The sequence below is a fragment of the Perca flavescens genome, chromosome 1, assembly GCF_004354835.1.
Source record: "Perca flavescens isolate YP-PL-M2 chromosome 1, PFLA_1.0, whole genome shotgun sequence".
NCBI lineage: Eukaryota > Metazoa > Chordata > Actinopteri > Perciformes > Percidae > Perca > Perca flavescens.
This window is the reverse complement of record NC_041331.1, coordinates 19,240,393-19,257,741: the sequence shown is the minus strand read 5'-3', so window position 1 is coordinate 19,257,741 and position 17,349 is coordinate 19,240,393. Positions and strand designations below refer to the sequence as shown.

Below are 17,349 nucleotides of genomic sequence, written 5' to 3'. Positions count from 1 at the left end.
ACGTTACGTGCTCCGTGATGTTAAGACCTCACAATTTGTTATTTATAAAAAAAAAATCACATTAGTAGTAATTTCAGCATTCGAAATAGTATTGATTTTTTACTATTCAAATTATATTTGACTTTCAGAATTCATTCCAACAGCCCTAGTATACAACAGATCTTGAAGTGTCACAGGTGTTCTCCTGAGAAACACTGGAGGTTCTGGTGGTGGTACAGTATGTATCCCAATCTGAATAATTGAATCTGAAAGATTGCAAACCACCTGCAAATTGATCAATCTGTTTATACTTGTCTTACAACCATGATTTCCAATATTTCACTTTGTTGATGTCTGAAGCATTTTTTGCATTTTTTGGCCCCTTCTTGGATTGCATTAGGCTCAATTGTCAAGCCTCTTGACATGTTTCACCTACCTACCCAGTTTTTATTGAGTTTGTCCTGATTCGGCCACTAAGAGGAAGCTATTGCTAGTGGCAGCAAGCTATCAAATAAGCATATGGCTTACAAAATTTTCCTTTTTCCGCTTTTTGCGTGATTTTGATGAATTTATATACTGTATGTCTTAAAGCTTAGCTTCATTCTACATAAACAAACTCAACGCTCAAAGTTGGTCATGGTCATTTGATACCACAGAACGTTAATGCAATGGTAAGAACAATGCTACTGTATACTGTATGTGTTGTTGTATCACACTAATGGTTCTGTTGAGACAGAGAGTCAGAAGCACTTTCGCTAATCCCGCTAAACCTGTACACATGGGAATGATTACTTGCACAAAGCCATGACACCCTGAGTTGTTCAAATCCCTTTTGTTCAAAAGAGAGCGACAAACAGAGAGGCAGACACACAGAGAGAGACAATAAAAGAAATTGATTTGATTCAGCAAATGTGACAGAATTGTACTGTATGGTGTCTGGTAGATCTTTTTGTTATTGTATGGATCATCTGAATGAAGCCTCCACAATTCTGGATGTGTTTACGCTTGTTTTAGGCCAGTTTTAAGGACAGGGCCACGGCACCTCATTTTAGGCACTAAATCCGTAATCTAAAGTGTTAGAAATAGCATCCGTGAAGCAGTATGGTTAGAATGTAAAAAAAAATTGTTGGAGTAAAACACTTCAAAAGACGACCCTCTGTGAATTAGCAACAAAAGGTTTCCCTTCATTCTTTCCTTAATAGGGTGTTTTAAACCTGTTTTCTCCATGGATGGAAACAGGATTTCTGTAATGAGCTGGTGAGTCATAGATTCTCTCAGCTGAATTTTTCTTTTATTATTCCCTGCCCCCTCCCTTCTCTCTCTCTCTCTCTCTCTCTCTCTCTCTCTCTCTGTCACTCTTTCTCTCTCTCTCACTTTATTTCCTGCGCTCACTGTCTCGCTAAATGGGCCAAGGCAACTTTCCTCGCTGTCTACTGGGGCAAGGAAGTAGATTAAGGCTATTAACATGCACAAGGATGCTGATCAGCCTTTCTGGTCTCATGTCTGGTACATACTCTCTCCTCATGCTCTTCAATTATACGATCCTTCAAATGTTGTGTGTTTGTATTTTTTGGTGTGTCTGTGGTGGAGGAAGTGTTTTTTGACTGAAAGAGCTCATTTGATTCCAGCAAATATGCCCAAATACAATCTAAGGGTGTCATGCAGCGACGAAAGCAGCAAAAAAAGAGTGCACTCTCATTCACATCTGCAAACAGTAAGTAGTAGTGAGTCAAAAGAAAACATGGTGCAGGCATGCTGTGTCTGTTTATGTTGCTTATGAGTGAACATGCGGCGATGCACACACAATAGAGATAAGACACACACATGCATGCTATATTTAGATGACAAACTGCCATAAACCCAGGCTAAAGAGGGAAGAAATAAACAAAGGAGATGGAAAAAAAGCAAGGCGGTCCAGAAACATCCCCTGTCACGGTGCATTCCCCCATGTCCTAATTACACAGGCTTAGAGGAAACGGAGGATTAGCCACTGATTCACCACACTGCTCGCCTCATCTTCTAATAAGTCCCCTTCTTGTCTTTTTGCCACCCTTTGTGCCACCCTCCATGTATCTCTCCAGGTAAAGGTAGCAATATACTATTGACCTATCGCTGTTTGCGTCTCTTTGTTTCTTCTTGCTAACCTGTCTGCCTCAGACAACACCACCTAATCCCATTTTAAAAGTAGGCTGTGAGGCAGGCTTATTTTGTTAGCTGTTATTATTTTATGTTCAATAATTTGGACACTGTTTACATCAGTAATATATAGGCTCACATTCTCTTGTGCATGCTTTGTTTTGAATTTAGTGCACGTGTTGGCAATGTGTGCCTGTTTATTGTGGGGTAAACATGTGATTGTTATGTTGTTATGTTATTTTTTTATATAGGTTAGCTTTAGATAAATGTACAACCTGGATTCTGTCTATTCATCGGTGAATACACTGAGTGGGTATTGTTTACAGCATTTGTATCCTGTAGAGACGAGCTGGGAATACCAGTTAAAATTGCTGATACTGGGCTTTCACACATCTCACTCGTCTGTAGTCCATATATTTAACTAAGGCCCAAAACACGTTGGGATCATTTCTTTTAGATTTTTTTTTCTGTATTTGTGTATATAAATAGTAAAACAAGATTTTTTATAACTTTGAATTTATATGAGAGATATATATATATATATGACATTGTGAGTGATTATCTGTAAAGATTTGTGCATTTTGTAAAGGCGCTTGTGTCGCTCTTCTATTTTGGGTTCCTGGCAGCTTTTTAAACACCTAAATTAACCTGTTTTTAACATGCAGGTTTAGTTCAGCTTTTGATATAGTTATGGCAAAATTTAGTTTATGGTATATAGATATTAAAGAGTAAGAGAGAGAAAGAGGGGTTAAAGAGTAAGCTGTATCCAGAGGAAATGTGAATTACAAGGTCTTAAGTCGCAGGTTGGAAAGATGCTCAGGTTTTTTGATTCGCTGAATCAAGGATCTTTCTTGACTGACCTTGCAATATTTGAGTGCCTCTGACCGCTGTGAACAGTGAATGCTCGGAATTGTATATGCACAATAACAACAAAAAAACACAGTTTTTCTGTCCAGCAACGAAAGCAGCAAAATGAAGAACACTTTGAACATTGAATAAGCTGCCCTAACACAGCGGTGGGAACCTTCTGAAGTGTGTTGTCACACATCACAGATGTGGTTACATATAAACATCAGTTTGCCTGTTGTCATTGCTTTTTGGCCTTGAATAAATTCCCATGGCCGTTCATTACTGTTGAACCTGTTTGTTGAGGTTGCTAGTTTTGTTACTAGTCTGAAGTGTGATTGTCAACAGATAATAGAGAACACCATTCCTATGTAGTGGAAAGGTTACTTATATTGTAATGGATTTCTATATAAATCCATGTATCTTTAAATGAGCTTCCTTACAAAACTATCAATATGCCCTTAAGTTGCACTCACATTGACTCTGGCAAAATGTACATTACGTTTTGCTTTGTTCAGACACAAACAGGCAAAAACACACACACACACACACACACGTACACACACACACACCCACACGCACACGTACACACATGCGGCAGCCTTTATATAACCAGGTAGGTCACTTGCAAACTAATTTGTATTTATAAGGACCTCATCCTGCATTGTAGGGCCCTCATTGTTGCTTTGTGTTAAAAGGGAAGTGCTGTTTGAGAACAGCAACATAGCTGTCCAGATGCCCCTCATCTCTACAACCCACAGACCTTTCTCGTCACCCACAGCACACAGCCCTGCTTGCTCATCATTGATTAGGCTTTGTGTGTTTGTTTGAATATGAGCTTATGCTCCTCCTCCTCCTGCTCTTGGGTTTTCATCCCTCTCTCTCCTATACATAAATATTCTCTCCTCAGGGTGTTCTTTGAACAACTTAGCCAGGCATTAGCTGACGGAAGGGGCCTGCAGTTTGTGAAGGAACGCCTGAAGAGAGGACGTGTTTGATCCTGAGATACATGTCCTTGATTCAGTCTCGGCATTGCCAGCCACCAGGCACCCCCCACCGCTGCTGCCAAGCTTTTCCTGCTATGCATCGGTATTCTCTTGCCTCCCACTGTGATAAAAGCTATTACACTGGAGAGAAGTATCCTTCTCATTGTGCTAAGCCACCCACTGCACAAAACAATCCAGACCTATTCCCTCAACACACAGCCATACTTGAATCAATAATTGGACGCTAAACAACAATTTATCATATAATATAGAATATGTTTTAATTTGGATACAGCTACTATTTCGATACATTTTATTGGCTGTGTGCTGTGATGCCATGGATAGAGCTTCACCAGAAAAATGGTATAAATGTATTTTAAACTGCACTTTACTCTTTAAATTACCATTTTAAATCACATCATGGGCACCATATAGCGTTGCTAATAGATTTTAAGTAGGCCAGTATAAAATGCAGGTCCAACAGCAAACTATGTTGAATACACCAAAACAGCATTTTCATTGAGAAACTATTGTATTGCAACCTCTTAAAATACAGACTTGCAACTATAGAGAACAACCTGCTTTCCCAGCACCGTTCTGCTTTAGAATCATAACAATATCAGATTCAGTAATACACTTGAGTAATGTTCTCATTTTCACCACAGCAATGCAGTGTAAGGAGAAAGGAATATAAAACAACCTGCTCTATATCCGAAGTGATGAGAAATATAACATTTTGATTCCTTTGGGTCTGTGTCATTGTAAAACCAAATTTACAGCAGAATAAATAACAGAGCAAAGTTTCATAATAAAACAGCAGTTCTTTTATAACGTCATTTCCACAAATTCCAAAACTGGAAACCGTACGATCTAACTCAACAGTGAATACCATATTCATTGAAAGCTTTTTTTGTATATAGCCCCAGGACAAATCGGCCCTCCTGCCCACCGCTTAAACAGTTTTTTTTTAGAAAACAAAATCAGAAATTTCAGACGCACACCACACCACAGTTTGTTTGGTAGACTGGCGGCCTAAGAAGTCATACGATATTTACTCAACATTAGGCTCAGTCAGAGTGGAGACTCTCTCATCTGTGCAGTTCAAATATTTAGTCATCATGATTGGCTGACAATGTGGGGAGAGGGGGTTGCATGGATCAGCTGGGCTTGATAACAGTAGGCGAGGAGATTAAAAAAACCATAACACTCCGCATGCACACACAAACACACACTGTGAGCTCCCTCAGGTGAACAGGTGCAGTCATGGTCTGTCACAGATGCTCTGCGCAATTCGTCAGCTGCCTTTCCTCCTGTCCACTTTGGGTGGGTTGGGGGATATTCACCACATACAACCTCAGCACACACACACACATTATCTTGGATCATTCTCCATTCTCATAGGCTACTTTAGGAGCTCATAGAGCTGTCTAATGACAAGCCAGGTGTGCACGATAGTAAAATGATTCACCGCTACTGTGATGGATGCTAAATTGTTATGTGTTTTCAGCTTTTTACTTTCTTGCACCTTCTTTTTGAACTTAATGAATACTCTATCACACTATGTTTGTGTGTTCAGCTTGCTGCTGCTGCTTTGCTAGCAATAGCCTGTGTTTGTACAGCTCACTCTTGTTTCCTCTCTCCCTCCCACCACAGGATCTGCGGTGTGTGGCAGAGGGACATTAATCACAGGGCTGGGTAATAAAGCGAGGAGGGATGGGCATGTAGGGCCAGGGGGGCAGGCGTCTGGAGGGAGAAAAGGGTGTTTAGGGAAATCACACCATGCTTTATGACACACACTGATACACAGGCACATTTTTACACTCACAGGTTTAAGTGCACATCGTTCACACAGCATACTGAAAGCTTCCCCCCTGAAAGTTTAAAAAATGTAATTGAGGTGAGGCAAAATTCCAACTCCGGATTTCAGGAATGGTGACCAGAGAGCCTTGCGCCTTTTTGCCCACCTGTGTGTTGTTTTACGTGGCCCGTGGCCCTCATTAATTAAATGTTAATTTAGTAAAACACTTTCTCTGGAAGGGAAAAAGAGGGGCATTTTTCTTTTTAGAATTTGGAAAGAAATGAGAGGCATTTTATGGCTCTGTAGAAGAAGCACCTTCACAGTTGCTGTGATGCTGAAACGGCAGAGGGAGCTTTCATGATACTGATAACTCATGATATGAGATGGTGATTAAAAAGTGGCTGTTTATTGATGATTTTTATATTATGATTACTAGCTAAATGACAGCAGAACACACACTTTAAAATAAGTCCACTGGGTGTAACTGTATTTTGTATTTTCTTCAGCATTTATTTCCCCCTCCCCCATTGGATTATTGGAGTTTTTTAATATCAACCTCATTCCATCTTGACATTTTACAGTGAACACTGGGTTGTGAATCATGTCAAGTGGAGTTGTAGATAGTGGATTGTGTGTGGGTGTGGGTGTGGGTGTGGGTGTGTGTGTGTGTGTGGGGGGGGTATGTTTAGGCTATATGTAAGATTTGTGTCCGAATTGATCCCAACTTGCTCTGACGTCATGCACACTATTAGGCTATATGTAAGATTTGTGTCCGAATTGATCCCAACTTGCTCTGATGTCATGCACACGTGGGCAACGATTTTCCCAAACTTGTGATCTTAAAGAGGCCGGCGGGTCCTCTAACTCTTCGCCACCACTCGCCATACTCGTGATTAATGCTGCTATCTGTAATTCACTAAAACTGCATACATAGGCTGAGCTCGGAACCTGCATATCTAACAGTAGTTCCGCATTACATTAATTAATTTGCATTCAAGTTTTATTTATTTTTATACCCACCGAACCGCGACGCCCATACCGTTTCGGTTCAATACGAATACATGAAACGTTCCACCCCTAACAAATAACACAGTGAACCCGCTTCATTTTTTTTTCTTTTTGCAGTGTTGCTGAATTAAGGGTCTTACTGAAATTGTTAAGGTTTCTTTGACACTGTGTGTCCTTGCTATTGCTCACAGATTTCTTAAAGCAGCTTAGCTACTTTTATATCTGTTTCATGTACTCTTAGCAGTAAAGATAACTGGCAGGTACATAGCTGTCCTATCTAACTCATTGTTAACCAGTCTTGCTATTCTGCCCTAAAGCAAGGCAATTAACCCTGCCAGAGGTAGTAAGATAGCTCTGGCTTCTCGCTGTTAAAAAAGCAGCCACAAGTACAAAAGAGTGTGCGGAGTTAATTAAACTTTTTTGTTGGCAATAGAGGTGTAATAAATATCCGATTTCAATCAGGGATTCAGGTCAAGTGTCTACAATAGGGCTGCAAAGATACAAACATCAACTGTGTCAGCCTCCTGACCGGGCAATTCGATCAGAGTTTCAATGACACTTGTAAATGATGCTGAAGCTGGTGTTTGGTGTTTTAAGCCCCCAACGTTGTCTTCCAGGCAGCGCTGCCTGGAAGGCCCTAGGATTAGGTAATGGTCAGGGTTAGGTGCCTTGAAGTCTACGGTCACAATGCTGCCTTGAAGTTGACGTTGGGGGCTTAATACACCATCTAGCGTTGAAGCTTGCCTCTTCTCTTCTCTCTGATGTCTAAGATGTTTTGGTCACGCTTTATACTGAGTAATCTAAAATTCTCTCTGCATATCATTCTCATTGTCCGCTGTCATTTTCATTTGTTCCAATTTAGTTCAGGGCCAATGTGGTTATAAGACGTACTGTCCTTTTCAAGCCTTGTTTGTATGATGAGATTTAAGGACACATTTTCCTTTAGCCCTACAATATCAATGGCCAGGATTGCAAACTTGATAAAAGAGTGAACACGAAAGATAAAAAATACTGCTGTAAACACAGATTGATATCTAGAGGTTTAAGCTATCTTGAGGTTTTGATTTTACAACAAATACCTACAAATAATTTTAGCTGAAAAATGAAAGCAATGATGCTTGCAAAAAAAGAAAAAAATAACCCCATAATAAATTGAGGACATCTACTAACAGGATATCAATGTAAAACATAACAGTGAGTCTCTAGTGATGGAGAAATAGTAAAGCTTATATGGTGATAGGTAATATAGTAATATGACTATTTTTCTTAATGATTTATTGCATATTCAAAAATAATGAATAACGCTTCGTATTAGTGTGCTTCATCATTGTATCATATCAAATCATTGTACCATATCAAATCATTGACCGAGAGGTGAATCAAATTGTGACAAATGATTGCATGTTTAAGTGTATCTATCAGTGTAATTTATCTTGGACCAGAGCAGAGAGGGAAACTGGAGAGAGAGTGACTGAGCACGCCTCTGGTAGCCAAATCATCACAGGCAAATGTGTCTTTGTTGCCCATCCCAGAGAGCTGGTGAAGCCATGGTGAAGAGAGCGAGAGGGGGAGGGGGGGAGGCAGATGAATGTCACCCTTGCTCTCATATGTCATATTGTTAAGCATAGATATGAGGAGAACGCCTCAAGGTTGAACGTGCAGCTGAGACATAAATAATCTATCAGAGGTTTCCTCCAACTAAATAGAGGGAAATATGTCTGCATGGATTATTTATGCTTTAATATGCAAACGGTGAACGGACAATCACCTCTGAGAGCATGAAGACATTGTAGAGGCCAAGTTAATTTTCTGTGTCTGTAATGCATGCAAGGTGGGTGAATGGAAGCCAGTTTCCATCCAGTTGTTAAGCTTGGTTACACATAGGGTCTATATTTTGTGGCTTGGTGATGGATTACAATAATGGCGTGTTCTGGTTGGAAAGTGTATTCAGGTTTGTATTATTTCAATGTTCAAGCTTTTGTCCAAATCATCAATCTTTGTGCTCTGACATGTTGTTTGTATTTTCTCACTCAAATCTCGAATCACTCGCCCATAAACCCAGGCACATGCAAGCAAATGCTTCTCCGTGTGTGCAGAGGAATTCATTCACCCCACACCATTTAAATGTAGTCCATCTCAAAGTGGTCTGGCCTCAGCTTTCCAGCTCACCTTCTTTCCTCTTCAGATGACTGCCTCGACATGGGAAATGTCAGGCTCTCTTTGCCAGCGCTGTTTGGCTTCTTCAAACATTTGTGAAGTGTTAAGCTCATCGCTACAGCTTAGGAGGGCAGTCTCTCAGGAATCTAGACTGCTGACCCGCAACACAGCAAAGACAGCCTAGCCAAGTGCACTCAAGCACATCCACTCTGTCTGCTCATTTGCATCAATGAAAGATTGTATTAGTCCCCATTTTGTGGTCTTTACAGCAGCACTCTCGCCATACTGTAAAGGACCATGCATCGCATAATGGAATTGATGGGGTGGTTTTACAGCGCCTAGCAGTCATGTTGTTGTCTTCTCACATTTAGTTGGCAATAGTTTACACCTACTGACTTTGTTTTCAGACTTCAAACCACTAACAGGCATGTTACATGAGGACAAATTACACTGATTTAAAATGTGGTTTTGGCTACACTGAACAAGGACAAAGATTCATCATGAGGAATCAAGGTTTAAACCATTAACATTCAGCAGGGGAGTTGAAAGGTGACAACAAGCTGCTTACTGCTCATTATAAAAGCATGTAATTGCTTAGTCTATGACTATGTTTTTCCTAAAATATTGCTGTCTGCGACTTGTGCAAGTGACAATTTCATTGGGCTATACAAACATCAACAATGCGGAAATTAAGCTCCTATGAATAGACTTGCCTAATTCCTCTTAACAAAGAAAGCTGCCTCAGTTTTGTTGCAGTTAGTTTTGTTCCAAAAAGTGTATTTTAGCAAAAAATCAAGTGTTGCATTGCTATAAGAAATTGGAAGTGTGGTGTTTGTCTGCCACGTTTGGCTCTACAAACAGGCAGAGATGCATTTCATATCTCAAAACCTATATGCAAATTGGCCTGAGCTGCTGCATTTGTTTTGGAAGCCTGTGCAAGCTACCTTTGGATTTTACTGGAGAGCAGTGTTCAATGCTGCTGTTTTATTGCATTCCTGTGTTTGTCTAGTCTGTACCTTGTTGAGTTTACACCTTTTTAACTAGTGGAATGATTGGTGGGGGTTTGTAAAGGCGGCATACTGAAATGTGTCAAGTAGCATGTGCAAATTGTCTGTTTTCACATGCTAAAGCCGTGCCAAATATGACAGATAATCAATGTTTTAATATCTTTCATATCTTGTTATTATTCAACTGACCACTTACTGTACAGTATATTGCTCACTGGCTGACAAACAAGGAACTAGTTGTACCAATTTCATTCGTATATTGTCTTCTTTTGGTTTCATCCCACCCGGCCAATGGAAATATTCCATTTATGGGACAACAGATGCTACTTCACGCCCAAGAGGAGAAAAAATAGGCTCCTCTTTTTATTATTATTATTATTTTTTTTTTAACCGAGTTCTGGATCTTTTTGACACAGGCATGAACACTCCAATAATCAGCCAGAGTGTGTGCATCCATCTGAATAGAGATGAAAGAAGGGAACACACGCACACACTAATACACTCATGCGCGCACATACAACAACATCAGCAACGAGTACACAAATAAACAGGCACAAACACACAGGGAGGAAGCACAAGCCATTTGGCACAGCCTCTCTGTCTAGGGAGGGCTTCAAAGCCCACTGACATGAATTTATGATAACGGCACTATGCCTTTGCCAAACCTCAACTGTTGTTGTTTTTCTCTCACTTTCTCCCCAACCCTTCTGTATGCTCTGCCATCCCCTTGATCAGAGCTTTGGAAAATGCTAGCAGGTGTCCCCCAGTCTCTTGGAAAGGTGTGTGTGTGTGTGTGTGTGTGTGTGTGTTTACATTTAGATGTGAGTTTGGAATGGGACATCCGTAGCTGGCTCTTCTTTTTTACATAACTTCATTAGGTTCAGCTCTAGTTCTCTTAACTTTGGGCTCCAGCTCTTTGTACAGTTTAGTTTTATAATGGTACTATGATTCTATTACCCTCACGCTGTGTGGCTTTCCTTTAATGGTACTATGATTCTATTACCCTCACGCTGTGTGGCTTTCCTTTATTTTATGCACACTACTCACATAAATATCACTTTCTTCTCCATCCATCCCCTTCCTTTCTTTCTATCTGCAGATGAGGATTGTGTGAATTGTACAGAGGAGTGCAGAGTACTGGGTCATTCTGACCGCTGCTGGATGCCCCAGTTCCCCGCTGGAGGAAACCAAGCAGAGGGTGTCGACTACCGCAATAATATGTTCGTGCCAGCGGGGATGGAGACTGTGCCAGAGACCGAGACCTACGAGACTGTAAACCCCAATGGCAAGAAGACGTTCTGTACCTTTGGAAAAGAGAGGCGTGACCACACCATCCTAGTAGCCAACGTCAAGCCCTACTTAAAAGCAAAACGTACCCTCAGTCCACTGCTCCAAGAGGTACCCTCAGCCTCTGGCAGTCCTACCAAGGGCTGCTCCACCATGTCTCCCTGCTCTTCAGTCAAAAGCCCAGCTGACGGAGCTGAAGGCAAACCTCCTCCTGCCACCTGCTCCGGCCACTACGGGCCTCCCGATGGCCAGTACCTGTCACCAACCAAACAAACCAGAGACCAGGGGGTCTATCCACCTTTGCCTCCCTCAGACCCAGTGGCCAAGGTGCTCGCAGAGGCCCGTTCCAGGATTAGCCAAGAGGCAACTGGCGAAATGGAGTGTGTTCTGGAGCAGCTGGAGCCCAACGCGAACCGTGACAGAATGGACGCTGACCAGGTGGTGAGAGACATCGACAAACTATTGCAGGACTGCAGAGGAAGTGAGGCCACTGGCACACTCAGGAAGTGACACAAATGACTGCAACAAAAAGAAGTATAGAGGTAGAGAGAGGAATGTAATGCTATTCCAAAAACTCTCATGCCAAAACTGTCACCAAAACAAATCAAAAAGGTTAAATGGCTCTTAGGATGGGAGCTTTTTTCACTGTATTTGTTGTTGAAAATATTGACACTGGACAGACAATGGGAACATTTATTACGTCAGTCATTTGGCACCAGTTTAGGTGCTAGGATCCCTACCAACAAAAAAGTAACTGGGTAACAAACATCTGAATTCTTCTGAATTTATAAACACTTTTTGTTTTGGATTCTTAAGCAAATTGCAGAGGCTTATGCCTCTGGCACCTCGCAAGCTATTATCTAAGTGCCCACCAGCTCATAAGTGTGTTGTTCATGGTCTCTCGTGAAATCCTACATATCTAAGTGTGTGTAGGTGGATTTCTGTTATGTGTGACGGCCATAGAAACTGAATGAAAAAGGACTATTTATGGTCAGACATGACAATCGATGTGGATACAGTGAAACAAATTTGAATCTATTTGGGACAGTGAAAGACCGAAATACACAAAATAACCTTATCTTTCTTGACTTTAATATAGGTGTTTAATGTGTGATGGATCCCGTATCAACATGAAGAGATTGGTTAATCAGGTGTGTGTTTGCAGGGGTTGGTTATGGACTTGGGGACGGAGGGGCTTAATTGCTACGCAGTGTAACAGTGTAACCATGTTTCACCTGTCATTTGTAGCCACATGTGTAAGCTGTGTCTGTCTCGCGCCTCTATTTAAACATTCATGTTGCTGACTGGTGTAGTTGCATGCACCAATTTTACACATGTGCACTACACTTTGCGCATACACATGCTGACACACTAACATGCACTGATGCCCCTACACACACGCAAACACACACACACACGTGCACACTAATGCTTACACACAAATGGCCATCCGTGTAATTGTCTTATACATGAACATCATCAGCTTTCAGTCCCTTGTGTACAGTGAATTATCATGTGTGTGACTATGCCTTAAGGCAATCACAAGTTGTATAAAAAGGGACATTTTTTCCTCAACTGTGAAAAGATGATATCTATATCATTATATAGATGACTATGTAAGAATCCATGTATAGTGTCCAAATATTAACAAAATATTTATACATTTTATAAGAAAAAAAGAAATGAGGAATCTCAGCAAAAAGTGTCCTTGAGTTAAGGTCAAGTCCGGGGTATTAACTCAAAGAACTGCAAAGGACACTGCCATTGTTTCGAAGACAAATATCCAAAAATATAAATAAACAAGAAAATGTCCCTTCACATTATCACTATACATAATATCATTATATGTGTAAATGTATCCAATTTAGATGTGTTTACATCAAACTGACATATTTTTATTAATTTTACTGCAATTTCTGTGCATTTGAGCCAAATTGTTATGTGTACAAAAGCTATATTGTGTATTTTATTAAATTAATATATAGTTGTGTTGCAATATACATGGGCTTATATTGTATTTGGCAAAGTTGCCTTAGTAGCTGTCGAACTCTGTGAGTTTGCTTTAGTTTGGGTTTTTGTTGATGTTTTTTTCCTCTCTATTCTGCGTCTTTGCAGGCTGGCTTCAGTGCTTTTGAGATGTCGCCTCTTTTTACCCGAAGGTCCAGCTGGATCAAATACAATAACTGTTAAAAGCTTAATGAGCCAGCTGATCTAGAATACAAATCAAACCAACATCAAAAAGCAACAACCACAAACAGTTTGAATATTTTTACTGAGCAAATTTTTACAGGGCAGCTATTTTCTTTAACAATAACTAGTATGCGTATCTTGTGTTCATTATGTTTTAACTTTCTTTCCAAAAAAGAAACCTGCCATATGGAAAATGGAGTGGTTTCCTTGGTGATTATAAAACTGCCTTACTGTCTCTGCAGAGAGCTTGTTGTATCTGTGGAGCTTGTGACTGCTTATAAAGCCCTGGTCCACCAGAATGTGCATTTTCTATTAAGGACCAACAGAGGTTCTTTTTCAGCAGTCTGTGTTTATGTATGTACTCCTTCTCGATACATGTTAGAATTCTCATACTTTGCAGAGAAACTTGACATCTAAAATTCTATCTGAAGTTACTTTGGATTTGATGTCTTAGCTGTGTAGGTACATGGTTTATATAACCAAGTGTCTTCACATTCAGGCTTTCTTAAAAAAAAAAAATTTACAGACATTTATTTTTGAAAATTTTGGCACATTTCGGCCACTCTCTGAAATAAGGGAGGTGCTTTTTCTAATATACTCTGACAGTAAAAAAAAGCAGATCAGTAGGCTATTAGACTAGATGTGTTTTGGAAAATATGACCACAATCACCACATCTATGTAAGATGCAGCCATGAGAGGGAACAGTGACTTGCATTCATATGGCTCCTGTTTTGTTTACTTTAAAGCATTTGTGAGCTGAGTTGGAATTTTGACAGCAGATATCACACATGTTATCCTGCAGACATGGAACATCTGAGTATTTTGGTATTTCTGTACTTGTTTCTTTTTTTTAATCGAGAAACATGTATGGACATCCACCTGTCATTCTGCCATTTTTCTGTATCTTTTGCCTACTTGCCATCTTTTTTTATATTTCACTATTCATTTGCTTACTTTCTCCTCTTCAGCTGTTTGCTTTTTCGCCTCCAAGGAGCAAAGCAACTGTTAGCTTTTCTCCTCTCTTTCTTCTGTAAAATATTTGGTTTCGGTTTACCCTTGCTCTTTTACTGGGAGATGGCAGAGGCTGTTTTTAGAGAGGGCTTGAAAGATTTGATGGAGGAGGAAAATATTGATGGTTATTTTTAAATGAGATTTTATTCGTTATCGCTCTTAAATACTTAGGTAAATCAAGCAAGCGTGACATTCACATCATACACACAGTTAAAATGTGTTGTTCAAAGTGCGCACTGCAGCTATGATCCTGACAAAAATGCTGTTACACGTGCGCGCATGCACACACCCAGGCACACACACACACACACACACACACACACACAAGCACCCGGGCACTTAAGCAGCACACTGCTTTTCTAAATGCATAGCCCCTTAATGTTAATGTGAAGGCTGAAAGAGAGGGCAAAACGCTACCCAGACAAATGTGACACTTCCACACTTGTCTTCGTGGTTTATTTTCTTTTTATCTCATTGTGCTCAGTCTTCATGCTGGATCAAGCATTTTCTACTGTGTCTGTGTGCACGTGCTTGATTCGCTTTCATGCCCCTCATTGTTTGACAAAACAATTCCTTTCTTCTTATTTAATATATGTCACCTGTGTTCTAAAGATTTCAATTCCAACTCACACAAAACCTATACGGCTGTGGTCTCTTTTTTTATTTGTGCATTCATTTAAACAACGTGCAGAGGTCACCCCGGGATTCTGTCTTTTGCTCGGTCTGGCTGCCACAAACAGTCACTGTCACACTCCAGGCACATTAAAAGTGCTGTCCCCTTGAATGGTGTTCTCCTGGCCTGGCCACTGTCTGGACACTCACAAACTGTGGGCAGGAAATGAGCTGTGTGCAGTGTATGGAAGGTATTCTTTAAAGCCATGGTCCCTCTCTCAGGCTACAGTATATGCTGTCTTAATAGAGCAGAAGCTGCTGCTGAGATCAACACATAATTGGAGACTAAGCATAATGCGAGGCCTCTCATTATTGTCTAATTACACACTGTTGGCATCATACGCTGTTGGCAGTGCATTACTCAAATCTAGGTATTGAGTGGTTTTTTTTTGCCCACTTGAGACTTGGTTTTAGGAAGTGATTAGAACAGGGCCTTGTTGAATGTGGCTATCTGCCTCTGGTCTCTGACTCACACTGATGCAGGTGCGTACAGACTCAGACAGCCACTGGTTCCCACACATAGAGACAACATGCCATTTTGGTTAGTTAAAACAAGCACCCAATGTTTGTCAGTGTAGTCCCCTCACCCCTAAGCCCACACTGATAGCATAGGGCTCCACGCTACAATGGGCAACTGGTGAAAAGACCAGAGACATTCATTTGTATGGATTATTTCAACTGCTATTGTCTAAAGGCTGTGTTCATTGTGATCTATCTGAAAAAAAGATGAAATGATCAAATAAATAAAACAATTACTAATAATGTTTGCTCTTGTCCTTGTATGAGTCGATAAAGGAATGGCTAGTCATAATTTCTCTTCTCCCAAGAGAACCTCGAGCACTCGATTTTTGTTTTGTTTTTTGTTCTCTCAAAATTGCAATTTTGCCTTGTCAAATAGAATTGCACTGTTTATTTTCACAGTGCCAGCTTGCTTTGGATTAGATAACAATTGGCTTTTTCAATTAGCGTTCTTTGTTTTTAAATGCATGCACCTCGTACCCAAGCACACACATACACATTGACAAAATGTTGCTTTGGCAAATGTTTCTTCAGTCATAAGTTCACATTTTCGCCACACAAAAGATTACTGCTCATGCTGTTTTTTTCTTTTTCTTTTAATTGCTCAGAGGCAAATAAATTGCTGCTTGAAATTATGTGTAATAATGCTACTCAGAAAATATGTTGCAGTCCACCCTTCAGCCAGCTAGATTCACATTCAGAAGCCAATTTGAAGTCTCTTCATCATCGGCCTGTGGTTATGGAGATAAACTGTACTGTACGCTTCCCATTTACTCAGAGAAATCTGGTTTGCTTAATTTAGAATGAATTGCTATTAGGTGTTAGATGCTAAGAGTGGGACACATACACTGGCAGATGTGATCTCCCTTGTGGTGTTTAGTTCCCCAATAAGAATGGTGAACAAACTTTTGGGAGCTGACTGGTGCTTAAAGTATTAGTGCTTTGGAATGGGTTTTTAATGTCCTTTTTCAGTGTTTTCCAAAACAAAATGACAGACCATGGAAGCTAATGATACACCATCACATTTATCTCAGGAAACTCTTCCATCATTACTGTTTAATTGCAGAAGTACATATGGTTTTATGCTCTTGTGATTCCACGCATCAATCGGCATACTGCTGTCTAAGGATTTAAGTTATTAGTCATTTTCCAGACTGCAGTCCTTCTAAATGCTCATTCAGGACTATCACATCCTAATTACACAAATTATTTCCACAATCTACCATTTGATATTTTTTAATGCTTGTGAAGAGATTCAATATTAGGAAAAACTGTCTTCAAACTTAACGTCTGTCGTGTTTGTAGTTGTCTGAAGATCCATTTTAATACACTTGGATTTTCAGAATCAACTGGGATGGTAATAAAAAAAAGATCTTTAAATACATCAAGATCAATTATTTGTGGAATTATTCATTATTTGAACAAGACTCTATCAAATTAATTTTCATTTTGACCACAGAGGGAATATTTTACTCCATACTGGATTTGCAGGCCATTGGTATGCAGCAAGGCTATTTTCTGTTTGTATCTAACTAGTTGCCTCAAGGCAGATATTAATTAAAAAGATACTGTAGCAGAGGTACTCCTTTAAAAACACCATTTCTAGGACTGGAGCTACTTCATACTGCGCTGTCTCATTTGGCCAAGTGGTAAGAGTTTCCATTAAACCCCATGCATACCTTCAAAAAAATAACAGTCCGTCCTTTTGTGCGTGTCAATCCCCTTTAATCATAGTCTCTCAGAACTTTACAG

At 40.1% G+C, this 17,349-nt stretch overlaps 1 protein-coding gene across 1 annotated transcript in view; it reads left to right on the top strand.

Annotated features, from left to right (window-relative positions):
* The window catches only part of LOC114555152 (protocadherin-17), a 61,379-nt gene extending 48,296 nt beyond the window's left edge, over positions 1-13,083 (top strand). The window contains exon 5 of the mRNA XM_028577332.1: positions 11,017-13,083. Within this exon, the coding sequence (XP_028433133.1) occupies positions 11,017-11,714 (698 nt within the window). The 3' untranslated portion in view covers positions 11,715-13,083. The remainder of the gene's footprint in view (positions 1-11,016) is intronic.
* The last annotated feature ends 4,266 nt before the right edge of the window (positions 13,084-17,349 follow it).